At 39.3% G+C, this 13485-nt stretch overlaps 1 protein-coding gene across 2 annotated transcripts in view; it reads right to left on the bottom strand.

The window, feature by feature from the left end:
* The window catches only part of LOC130162950 (disks large homolog 5-like), a 33232-nt gene extending 22551 nt beyond the window's left edge, over positions 1 to 10681 (bottom strand). The window contains exons 1-5 of one of the 2 annotated variants that reach the window (XM_056366862.1): positions 9936 to 10681; positions 3641 to 3709; positions 2631 to 2784; positions 2118 to 2261; positions 466 to 649 (exon numbers count right to left, since the gene is read on the bottom strand). In XM_056366862.1, the coding sequence (XP_056222837.1) occupies positions 466 to 649; positions 2118 to 2261; positions 2631 to 2784; positions 3641 to 3709; positions 9936 to 10233 (849 nt within the window). In that variant the 5' untranslated portion in view covers positions 10234 to 10681. Of the gene's footprint in view, positions 1 to 465; positions 650 to 2117; positions 2262 to 2630; positions 2800 to 3640; positions 3710 to 9935 lie in introns of both variants that reach the window. The other variant, XM_056366860.1, reaches the window with a different exon arrangement.
* Between the last annotated feature and the right edge of the window lie 2804 nt (positions 10682 to 13485).

Below are 13485 nucleotides of genomic sequence, written 5' to 3' on the forward strand. Positions count from 1 at the left end.
GCTCAGCAGATGATGATACAAACTGTGGAGACAATGAGGCATGTATCCCTCCTATCAAAGAGCCACATAAGACATTCCCCATGGTTATGTAAGGTATTGCTAACATTTAATGATCTGACCTTCTGACTGCAGTGAGGCTGAATACATGTCAGAGAGCGAAAAAGTAAGAGACACAGGTTCAGTCATTTGTCTAATTTGAAAGTATGTTTTGATCGATGGAGACATGGTAGGACTGATTGTCTGACCTCATTTCTCTGAATGATGCCATCCTCTTGGAAGTAATGGTCACAGAGAGGGAAACAAAATTGATTTGTCTCAAATGTCAAGATCCAAATGATTGCATCTCAAGGGCGCTCGAAGATGGACACGAGACAGAATGCACCTGTTTGTGCTTGTGAATGTATCTATTCTCACATGTAGGTGTATAAGCATTAATGCAGATGGGACTGTTGGTTGCACAGGTACCTGTTGATGCAGCATCCTCATATCAGCCACCTCTCTCTGGTCGTCATCATGCAGTCTCCTCAGCTCCTCGCAAGTCTGCTTCACGTGGTTGTGCTCCCTGACCAGCTGGATGTTGTCCTGTCTCACTGCCTCCAGCTCATCTTTCAGCTGGGCGTGCTCGCTCACCAGACGGCTGTGCAGCGTGCTGAGGAGATACCACCACAAGTACCGTCTGACCGAGGGCGCTGCCAGCCATGCTTCAAATCAGGATTATAGCACTTGTAGCCAGGCAAAAAGATAACTATGCCTTATGGGTCACACGCCAACAAGTGCACAACTAATCATTTTTAAATAATATAGATGTTTTTTTTGTTTTGTCTATTCAACAGGACGTCAAGAAAAAATGCCCACCACAAACTCAAAGGGACCCAAAAGGCCGGATCTCACACTGCCTTGCTTTGTGCATATTGCTTATTTATTATATATTGCTCATCGATATCAACTTCATGGTGGAGGTACGTGCGTTATGAGTTTGTGTCCGTCTAGTCTGATATGCTCATTTACTGCTTAATTCTATACCTTGAATAAAAATCAAACCAAACAAATAAACAGAAAATCAAACAGAGGCCACAACTGTAGACAAGTTTAAGCTCACTCTGGGTTTCTAGGGAGCTCTTTGTAGCCTGAAGATACTAAAGAGCTCGCTCCCTCCATAATTAGGTAGTGTGGAATAAAATAATTATGTTGTAATTACTTTTATGCTGATATTAAACAGTACAAACAGCCTCTGATGTAATACTGCTTATCTGGTAACTGTAAAAACATGAATCCCTAAGATGACTAATAAAATCCTCCATGATTACTGAGTGTTAATGCTTGCATATGTGTTAAGTGACTTATTGATGTAAGTACAATTCATTGGTCAGGCATGAATGTTCTTTCCCATTCACAGAGGATGGTGTTTAGTGTCAATGGATAAGGACAGTAATAAATAAAGACTTTCTCTGATGTGCAAACAGAGCCCAGAAGGAGAGGCTTAAACATGGCAATAATCCTTCATCTGTCTGTTTGCATTGGGGCCAGATGTTGGTTCCCTACACTTTGGAGACAGTATGGCATCATTAAATCACACAAATGGACCAGCCTCCCCTTCACGTCAACTCGGCACAGCTTATTTCACAGGACAACAAATGCGCCGTTCATAGTATTATCCTCATGGCACAGATGCCGTGCCATGCACACGGGGTACAGATGATGATTACAGACCGTGCTTTGACAGGAACTCTTCAAGAAGGGCATTACATATAGAGAAGAGATTCAGTTTATAGTCATAACCTTTGGTCTGAAAAGACAACTCAGATTTATGCTGCCGAGAAGACAATAAAAACAGTCCTTTTTTTTTTTCTAAACAATCACAAAGATGAAATTAAAGTGATGAAGGGATGCAAGGATTTTTTCATGGCTTAACTCATCAGCTTTTCGACTGGTATAAAGGCTTCATCCCCATTACTCTCACAAAAATAAAATCTGTTCTATGCAATCTGCTGTGAATATGACAGAGGAGGAACTGAATACCGGCTAAAACCCTGCAGGCTGAGCGCAAATGCATATAGCACAAATGCGCCGGCTGTTAAAAAATTTACAAAAAGCCCTGTAGTAGGCTTTCCACTTACTGGTAGAAGTCTGCTTTCTTCACAGCCTCCTCGCACCTCTTCAGGGTGGTGCTGTGCTGGTTCTGCAGGGATTGCAGGTCTGCCATCGCCTTCATGCACTGCAGCTTCAGACGCTCATAGTCATGACCTGCTTTTGAGTTTGGTCTATTTCACAGAGAGCAAAGAAGGGAGACAAAAATGCATCCAAATTGAGTTTCAAGATGCCACATGGGAGGATGGCAGAAGTAGGATCAGCATAAACATCATACAAACTTTGTGCTCATGAGAACACAAGGGGAGACAGGTACCATTAAAATTGTATGCTTATCCCTTGTTTTACAGAGTTGAGCACATTTTAAAACAATGTCACACTACATAAGACCTCAGCTTACTTGTATTTTTGTTGCCTTTAAAAGCTGAACAAGGCAAAAAGCCTCTATTCACTGAGTGCAGGTACACACAGGATCACTGCACCTTTCTGTAAATGTTTGTTTTGGAAAACACGCAGTGAGGCGCATGAGATCAGAACAGTACCTGCAGTCATCGAAGGTGGTTCCAGGAGAAGAGAGAGCCAGACGTTTGCGCAGTTCGTCCCTCTCGCGGGTCACATGTCGGAGCTGGAACAGAATCGTCTCCATCTTCTCGTTCACCTGGTGGCTGTCCATGTGGGCCGGCGGAGGGGAGGAGGCTTGAGCGGGCGTACCTGTGTGAGTCAGCATGTCACTGGTGGCATGTGGCGTTCACAAAGCTCAAATGATGGGGGGGGGTGTGAGTGCAGCTCCATCGATTTCTTTAAAATGCACACTCTTACAACATCAAAGTGTATAACTCGTGTGTTTTCATAAACCTCTAGTCCATGTTCATTTGTTCAACTTTTTGGAGAATAACAAGACAAAATGAAAACAAGGACAAAAGACTAGTGTATTTGCAAGGTCCAGTAGTCTGACTGAACTAACTTGGTCTAAATATTAACCAATCATAAGCAAGAGCTCTCTGTTGCAGCTACTGGACCAAAAATCTACACATTCATTTACAGTAGGTTACAAGGAAACACCTCAACTATTATCTTACGGTATCATTTTTAATCATTGTTTGCAACTTTGAAGCTAAAATCTGTTTAATATTCTACCTCACCGTTTTACTCATTAACCTCAGTGCTTAATATATGACACAGAAATCCCCCAACTGATACAAATCAAAGTTTCCCTTTCAGTGGCATGGACCAGTCAAATCCTCTCTCCCTCAGAGAATGACTAAATGAAACAGGTCTGTGTGTGTGCGTTTGTGTGTGTGCGTGTGCGTGCGTTTGTATGTGTGTGTGTGTGTTTGGGGGTAGAGGGTTTCTAAATCCTTCTCACATCTGTGTAATCACTTGCATGTGCTCAGAGTCTAAACAGGCAGCAAGCAATGACTGACTGTTATTTATAAAACTGTGGTTGGTTCCTCAGAACATGCTCATTGTTTTGTTTTTTCCTGGAAGATCGTGTTTTCTTATGACATTTCTGCACCTGACACCTGAACGCCACCATGAGCACCACACTCACCTAAGCTGCTGAGAGAGCTGCTACTCTCCGAGTCGGACGGCATGGTGGACAAGACGCTGTAAGTGGACCCTGCGGGGGCGAACAAAAACATTAAAGTCAGCTCCGAGTGTACTCGACCATGTCTGCATTATAGTTAGATGATTATCTCCAGCATTGTATGGTACATCAAGGCTCTGCAGCTTGGGTTACATTCAGGGGCCTTTACTGAAAAAAGGCCAGCTGGAGGCATAATAAGGTGGGACTTTCCCCAACTTGGGATGACGGGCCTGTGGGCTGACAGCAGAGTGTGGCTAATTATCAGTTGGGCAGGGAGCTTGAATACTGACTAGCCAGGGCCCCAAAGAGGCTGCAGCCTCAGAGCTTCTCCTTTTATCTCCTCTGACAACATCACACAGTCCCCCCTGCGAAAGCCCCGTCTTTTATAGCCTACAGTGATTCATAATTAACTGTACAGAAAGGAAGCCCGAGTACAACACTGTAAGTATTATGGAGAAGATGGTGTTATTTGAAAATATGGTGGAAAAGTGATTTTTGAAGAGAGTATGAAAGCCTGCAACTAACAACTGTTTTCACCATTTGTAAAACTCTGGCCATTATGTGTGTTACAGCATCTTTCATATTACTCTGATGGCATATGTTTCTGTAGAGAAATTAGATACCCATGTGAAGAAGTGGTTCAGAGTGGGACCCCATGATGCGGGACAAGAACTAGTTTAAATGTTTTGAGACGTAAATGTTGGGTTGTTAATTTCAGAAAGTTACAGAAATTGCCAAACTTAGCCAGACATCACAGGGTGTGGAAGAGGGTTTCTGAAGCTCACCGATTATCTAACAAACACTGGAATATACTGACGCTTTAATTATTCTAATGGGCATTTCTGTCTGCTGCAGTGTTGTTTTTGATACTACAAGTGGGCGCCAAAGTCGGAAATAGAGCTAGATCCACCACCAGTACGTCAGCCAATAAGTAACAAGAAACTGGGAGTTCAGAAATTCCACAGATCTTTAAGTCATTTAAAAACACCGTCTACAATACATAGTTTATACACCAGAGAGCACTAACAACTTCATTTTTCAACTACAAAAATGTCCCACTCGGGACATATCAGGGTCATAATTCTTCCTTTAAAAATGTGTAAGGGATCCTTATCAGAGATGTTTGTTTTAATGTTCTCAGATTGGTTAAAGTCTCAAAGATTGATAATAGCCACAAAAATCCAGTATCTACTGGGCTGTAGTTTCAAATGTTCAAAAAACACACTGACATTTTTTTAGAGTAAATGATTATTCAGATAGTAAAAACTGTTTACCACAATTTCCCACATCCCATCTGATGCACTCAATTTTGTTCACTTTGTCCAATTAACAGTCAAAAACCCAAGGACACTTAAAACTTGATACACACAAATACATACATACATACATACATACATACATATATATATATATATATACACACACATATATATATATATATATATATACATATATACACACACACATATATATATATATATATATATATATATATATATATATATGTGTGTGACTGATATGTGTATATATATATATATATATATATATATATACACACACATACATATATATATATATATATATATATATATATATATATACACACACATATATATATATATATATATATATATATATATATATACATATATATATATACACACACACACATATATATATATTATATATATATATATATATATATTATATATATATATATATATATATATAGTATATATATAAATTGTTTGTTGATTGATGCTTTTTTGGCTCAGTTGTTTCAACACTGCTCCCAACAGTTTACACTTTTCAGCAAATGTTAATCTAATGAGCGTCTCGACACATTTCTACCTTTAAGTGTGTCAGACAAAAAGAATTTTAATGATGCTTGAGATGTTTAACAGACTGCACAAGTCTTGATCAAACAGCCAGGAGTGCACATTTACTGAGATCTAACTTGGCTGTGGGATGAGCAGCTTATAGTTCAGTTAAATCAGCAACTTCCACCCCTGATGTAAAGTCTAGCGCGCAACTCGGAGCAGGAGCATGACAAACGATTCTATTTACCCACGTCCCAGTACTCTAAATCAATCCCTGGCTGGCTGCGTTCCCACTAGCTAAAGGAGACTATGAGTTTGATTAAGACTGGAAGGAGCCCAGCTAACATGGCTCACCCCTCTTTTTCCCAGCAAAGAACTGAAAGAAAAAAAAAGACTGATGTGCCTCAGGAACCGTGGCATCCCATGGATCAAGCTCTCTTTGTTCTCGCTCTAGCTTAAGTTTCCCATGACTCCGTTTGAGTAGAGAGTGTCTCAATGGGCAAGGTTCACTGTGTCATAGCTCACTCACTTTTCTGCTCCGTGAAAGTCATGTGACTGGGACATTGCTGTGGTCTGACCCTCACCACTCAAGTATCTCATTTAGGTTGATTTCTTTGCTACAGTCAGAGCCACTCAGCGCCCTTAGGACATTTTCTAATTTACCTAAAACATTCACGAGAACAAGATGGAAAGGGGGGAAATGGTCTTTAGTTTGCAGTGGAACACTCTTTGTTTCAGAGCTGAGAACAGGAACACCAACAGTGAGTGCTGATATAATCTTAAATCACATCTATTTCTCTGCTCTACTGATAATTAGTGAGAAACCTTCTGTGCCCTGTCTATGAAAATGGGCACATGCCCTTACTCATCTGACAGCTCTACAATAGGTTAAATACATTATTTCACCTTAGGGAGAACTAACCAGTTAAAGCTGAGAGCTTCAATTTTCTTAAAAATCAATTCAAATTCATTAATTTTGCTATTTACACCTGCGCTTTACCTACTCCGAAGTGTTGCCCATGAAATTGGTGCATTAACCATCACCTGAAGATTATTGGAATAGTTTGGAAAAAATCTCAAAAAAGGGAACCTTTAAGTATCACAACAAATACTGGATGGATTCAATGAAATGTGTTACTTTCATGATCCCCAGACAGTGACAGTAGTGCCACCAAAACTGGTAACATTTGCGGTTAAGAGTGAAATGTCTCTGCGACTGGTGAATGGATTACTATGCACTTTGATGCAGACATACAATACACTGACTTTGTGAACTTTGATCCTCTGACTATTCAACAAGCCCCATAATCCTGTCGAAATTTCAACTTGTCCAGTACCTTGGTTTATCTAACAGTTTGGATTTCTTTACAATTAGCATTACAACATCACAGCTGCTAGCGTGGCTGTAAACTCTTATTCTTGTTTTATTATTAGAAATACCCTTTTAAATCTTCCACTATATAAAGCATGATGCAGCTCAATAATGACTATAAACCAGCCAAAAAAAACTGTACTGAATGGCAATTAAATGCTTGCTGCGTTTACTGTCCATAATAATAGCTTAAGTCCAATGGAAATAATGGTGGATACTCTAAATTTCTTTTCCATTTCTAAAGAAAACCAGTGAAATCAAGCGTTTTACCCTCCTACTACCCGACACCCAGTCTTATTTTCCAGTGGCACAGGTCAGCCAAGTGAACACGTCAGTAACGATACACACCCTTATGATATGCTGCCGTCATGTTATTGTTCTTTAAGAAAAGGTGAGACCAATCTGTAAACAAAAGGTCTCTACTGTCTAGCCCTGAAGCTACGGTTATATAAAAACTGAATTATCTTTGTTTGGTAAAGAAAAGAAAAAAAAGCAAGTAAACCCTTGGGGATACTCACCTTGTTAAGCACCATATTGGCATGCATCATATGCACATCACAGTGAAATTCTTGCAGCTCTGATCATTTCAAGAGGCTACATTTAGCATATCTGCGGTTGACATTCTACTTTAGAGTGCTTTCTGAAGTTAACTAAGAAAGCTCTCACTCATTAACATTGTTTTGATTTCAAAGGTGATCTAGCTCTCTCACCCACTGGGATTCTGGGTGAATGGGAAGTAACAAGATCAGGCTGCTGACAGTGAATATTATTTAAAAACGTAGTGTGGAACAAGCTACTGTTTTGCTGGGGAAAGGCCCTTCTTTTGGCTGCGCAGTGGAGGAACCTGTCTGCCCAGTAGCAGAAAGTGGCTCAGCCCATTTGTGTCCCGTGTGACTAAGGAGCTGCAGACTACAGCAAACTGCTAAGACCAGCCCAGTGCATGTTCATGTAAAAACCTATTCAGCAGGAGAAACAGTCTCTGCTGAGTATCAGAACTCACTTTTAGACTCGGTGCATGATTGTGAAATGCAGCGCAAAAATGACAAAGATTAGAAAAATGGAGTCACTCGGCAGATTCAGTTCTCTTATAAATAATGAGGACAGAAAAAAATGCATAATTAACACCTCTCCATTCAGTTCACCGAGTATGACACAATAGCTGACAGTGAACAAAGTAACAACCAATGCAAATATTGCTTCGGAAAAGCAAATGTGTAGCAGAGGTGCTGAGCTGGGATCATGAACGAGTGTGCATGCATTACTCCTGCGGAACACTATGTTTATATATTACATATGAATGAAGGATTTAGTGCTGAAAGTGATATTGAGAAATATTGGGACATAAATCATGACAGGCTCAGCTTATGCTGAATTTGATGACGAATTTATTAGCATCATAAGAACGTGCAAGAGTATTTCTGTAGCTTTAGAGTTTTGCTGTGACTGAGAAAAACATATTGAGGAGGTACTCATCACGGAGTGGAGTATTTTGACCATTTTGTGAGCACATATGATAAAACTAACCTCATATCAAACTGAATGCACTCCAGAGAACAGTAGAGACATCCCAAAACAATTAGGCAAGAGGCTGAGATATGTGCTATCTTTTCACTGTATCATCTACAAGCAGCTGTTTGTTTTTATGTGAGGAAACAAAATCGTTGGTATCCGGTAGATTAGATGAGGCTGAAATAAAAGACAGTAGAATTTGTGTAAAGTTAGAAACTGTAATGTAAATGTACATTATGGCTATTTCTCAGTTTACCACTAAAAACAAGGTGGTGGTACACAATAAACTCATACTTTTTTATGCTACAGTAGAATAAGAATGGCAGAACTTTCTTGATCTTGGTTTTGACCACATTAAATTTTATTTTGAATATTTTTAGTGCAAAAAGTGCTGGAAATGAGTAGATTGTAAATCCATCAGTCAGTCTATGGAAAACTGTCCACAATTTTGATAATCATTAATCTTTTAAGTCATTTATAGAGCAACAAATGCCTGACATTCTGTGTTTTCAGTTCCCAAAATGTGAGGGTTTTGTGGTTTTTCCTCTATTTTATACAGTTCTAAATTTAGTATCTTCAGATTGCTTGGACAAAACAAGCAATCTGAAGACATTACTGTGGTCTGAGGGATTTTTGAGGGCCAGTTTTTCGATATTTACTGACATTTAATAGACCAAACTATTAATTGCGAAAAAAATAATAATTTGTTGCAGTTCTACTGGCTATCTGAGGACTTCATCAATAACATTTTATAAACAAAACAGCTATTAAATTGATTTCAAAAAGTATTTTACAGATTCATTGATGATGAATAGCTGTTAGTCTCAGTTACTTTTTTACAGAGACACGAATGAAACTGACATCTTTCATTCCCCCCTTTATATTCCCTACACATCACTGCACTGTGTGCAATAACACACATTCATTTCTTCACTCATTCATTTGACTTTGACAGTGGGTTATTGATTCTTACACACACACACACACACACACACACACACACACACACACACACACACACACACACACACACACACACACACACACACACACACACACACACACACACACACACACACACACACACACACACACACACACACACACACTTCAGGCAGCCCCAGCTTGTCACTACATCGATTGTTTGAGTCTTTTTAGGTCCATTAAATACTTTCACAACAGGCTATAGCGGGCTGTGCTTTTAGTGACATGGCAAAGGAAACAAGCACAGCAGTGTGAGTGTAAATAAGCATCAGGTCACATGATTGTGCAGCCCTCTCTCTGTTTACACTTGCCCAAAGGAAAAGTCATGCCCTTCATCAAGTTGTCATATGGTCAATACTCTTAATGTTAGTTAGATCATGCTCAAAGCAAGATCGAAAACAGGTTGGATCTTAACCAAATAAAGCATCTATAAATACGCTGTAGTTCACTTTAATAAAGCTGCAGTTGCCTCCATACTAATCTACTTTTATACATGGTCCTTTGTCCTTTCTTTTACAGCACGCTAAAATCAGTTAATTAACATAAATCAATTAACCCAATGATTGCTTCTCACCAGTCGTATGATCCACTGGTCCAATGCCATTCAGCAGGACGGAGTGCAGGTGAGGGTGAGTCTTCTCCAGAGCAGTGCAAAACTCTGCGAAATGGTCTCTGTCCTTACTTATGAGTATCTTCAGGAGGAGGTCCACTTTTTCCGAGTTGGAGGAGCAGTTGTGTCCCAGCTCGTAGCGTTCAGACTGACTAAGGGTACCGCAGTGAGCCAAAACATCCACAACTCGGTCCGCATCTGTTATCGACTCCACCAAGTTCTGGTAACATTTCTCCAACAACTCTTTATGCTTTGGCTCCATCTCTGTCCCCTCTTCTCTGTTTCGCTCCCCCTCCCCACCACCTTCGCTTTAACCAAACCAGCTTCGGGACAAATCCAGCTTCTTAATCTTGTAGTCAACTTCACTTCGGACTACTGTCGTGACTCCCCGAAACTATCCCGCTCGGCCCAGCTCGGACGGTTTTCAACCCGAATTGGAGGATACACAAGAAGTAGCCATATTTGTTGCCCAAGGCTGTTGACTGCACGGAGATGACAACACATTTTCCCAACCGCCGCTCCGTCCTTCCCGAAAAAAAAAGACGCCTCTGCCTCTTTAAGCTCCGCTCTGTGTACGCTACGAAGACATTGTCGTCCTAAAATCAAGTTCTTTCGACATGTTGGAAAGTGTAAAAACTCTTCAGGAGCTCTCTCTGTGAGACTGCAAACTCCGCCATGTCTCACCGTCCAAGCAGCTGTAGCCCTGTGCCAATCATATTTCCGTGCAATGGACATTTAAGGTAAACGTGGGCGGGGCTTTGTTTTCAGACGCACCTGGCTCCCCGCCGCTTTAATTCCCATTATGAAAAATATATATAAAGATATAATACTACTAAAATATAAGATATAAAGACGTGGTTCCAGATTATTCTATTATTCATGTGTGGTGTTCAATCAGTGGTGGAATATGAAACTGCATTACAAGCCTTGCATTGTCACTCAAGTAAAAATAGTGTTCTTGACAAAAATGTACTTATAAGTGATCAATATGCGGTAAATCCCCCCCCCCTCTTACTTTATTAGATTATCAGGTGAGGCTTACTATCTGTTCTTAAGTACAGTACTTCAGTAAATGTACTTAATTACACTCCACCACTGTGTTCAGTAGTGTGTTTGTAAAGACATTTTGCATGTATTTTTCTTCATGCTGGCCCCCATAACATTACCATTGAAAGTAAAACAGGGCCATACTCTACTTTAGAAAAACTGAGGCCATGAGCCTTGAAACGTCTGAATAATGTATCTAACTTGTAACTTTTACAATTTCAGGTGAATCATCATCTTATCTACCCAGTGGTTTAAGATATTTTGAAGAATTAGATCAAATATTTTGGAAGTGTAAAATATTCACCATTAAACTACTATTAAGCTACATGTTTAATTATAGAATGTAAGCTGGATGCTAAGCCCTCTAAATTCCCAGAACAAATACAAAGAACATGAACTCAGTGATGGAAAATTTCTATAATCTCTTTGTATTTCTTTCAAAAATTAAAGTGTGTCTGTGGTTTACAGTGATGAGTTGACCATTGTCCTACAATGCATCGATATATGTAATAAAATGTGACACTGAGATAGACAGATAGACATAGGCATATTTATTTAGTACATTAGTTTATAGAATATGATGTAGTTATTTTTAACTCCTATGTGATTAGCTGTAATAAGTCGGGACCCAACACGAAGTCTCAACATAGACATGAAGGGTCACAGTCTATTACAAAAATGATGTTTGGTTTTTGTCTTACTTTTCTCTATTTCTTGCTTCGTTTTTGTGAAACACGGATACTTTTACATCTTCAGGGCTGTAAATTTCTTAAAATGAAATAATCTTTGTTTAAACCGATCATTACTCAAAACTGACAATAACTTGAGCTCAACACATATGCTACGTTTTACTCAAAACAATTTCCCTATACCTCTATGTGGACTTATGTTAAAGGGGGTACTAATGTCTGTGGTTGTTATCATACTGTATGAGTAAGAGCCATTGTATCTGGTATATTACTAAGAAGTGGCATAAATATAGTGTTTTTTTCTTTTTGTTCTAGTAATCAAGCACAAAGCCTTTAAGCAGTTGTGTAAATATTACAGCATTGCAGATCATGTATTTATTGATTTGGTCTTTGCTTCCCAAAGCTTGATCTGCTCAGCGAATCCAGTAATTGATGCTGCACATGCATTATGCATCTAATCAAAAGGCTTTTATATCAAACCTGATCTCTTTTTTTAGAGCAGATTGTATACCTCCAGATAGTATAGTTCCCTGTCTCTGGTCTGGATTGTCCCCTGATAAATCTGCCCCACTCTATGAGCTTTCTTCTGCTCTACATAATCCATCAGATCTCAAAGGAGGCAGACTTCACACAATGAAATCATGTGTAAGATCATCTTTACATTCTAATCTGTAGCCACAATATGGACTAAATGAACTGGAGATATGCTGAATGTGGAAATCTGCTTTGAGCTCATTTGCCACATTTCCTGACAGTACTGTATATTATTAAGGAGCTTCAGTGTATTGGCTTTATGAGAGCCGTGACTCTCATCTGGAGCTTGCTGGAGCACACAGGGCGTGCCTTTAAAGCTTAGTACGGTACACAGTGTGCCTATACATTTCCCCACTTAAGTTTAAAACTGCTTTAACAATGTAAATGGTTACGTAACAACTCTACTAATTTCTTTTCCCTGCGGGGAAAATCCATCTGGAGCTCACCAAGAAAACTAGCTGGAATGTTTAGGAATTATGTAAATTCTTAAAACCATCACACTAGATTGAAATGGGGGCTGTTAAACTTCAAAACTTCAAACTCAGGCTGTTGTTTTGCTGTGATTTATAGAATAATGTGCTGTCTTCTGGCGATCCACTGCTCTTCTTCAAAGCCTCTGTATCTGAACGGATGCAGACTGCACACATAAATAAAAAGAACAGGTTGAACGGGTTTTATTCTCTTATTTTGCCAAATAACAGAGGATGAACCTCAAATTGTGCAGGTTGCAGCTCTGCAGGCGGGCTAGTGATATCTGCTGCTACATCTCATTATGTGTTGTTGATCTAATCCTTGGGTCTGTAATTTGCTCATATGCACTCATGAAGTTTAAAGCAGGATTATGTCCCTGGCAACCAAATGTCACTTAACCACACATTCCTTATTGGACGGCTGGAGAAAATCCACTGCAAATCAACAATTTGGTCAATACTTACTTGTTTATAACACAGTATTAATATTAGAGGCCAGTGATGGGGATGTTTATTAAGGTAAAATGCTGACTAATCTCAATAGATCCACTGAATTGGATTTTTTCATTCAGATTATGTTTAATCTGTCTGTGAAACAAACCTCTAATGAGAGGTTGTCAGTTGTCATTTTGTTATTTTCCTTTATATTTGAAGGGGTTTTCTTTCAAAGTACCATATAAAACATGAATAATTTAGCATTCAAGGACATAAAAACATGGAATATGAAAAATCTCTCAGGTGAAACATAATATTATTCCATTTCCTTTCTGGCAT

The sequence above is a fragment of the Seriola aureovittata genome, chromosome 21 (genome assembly GCF_021018895.1).
Source record: "Seriola aureovittata isolate HTS-2021-v1 ecotype China chromosome 21, ASM2101889v1, whole genome shotgun sequence".
NCBI lineage: Eukaryota > Metazoa > Chordata > Actinopteri > Carangiformes > Carangidae > Seriola > Seriola aureovittata.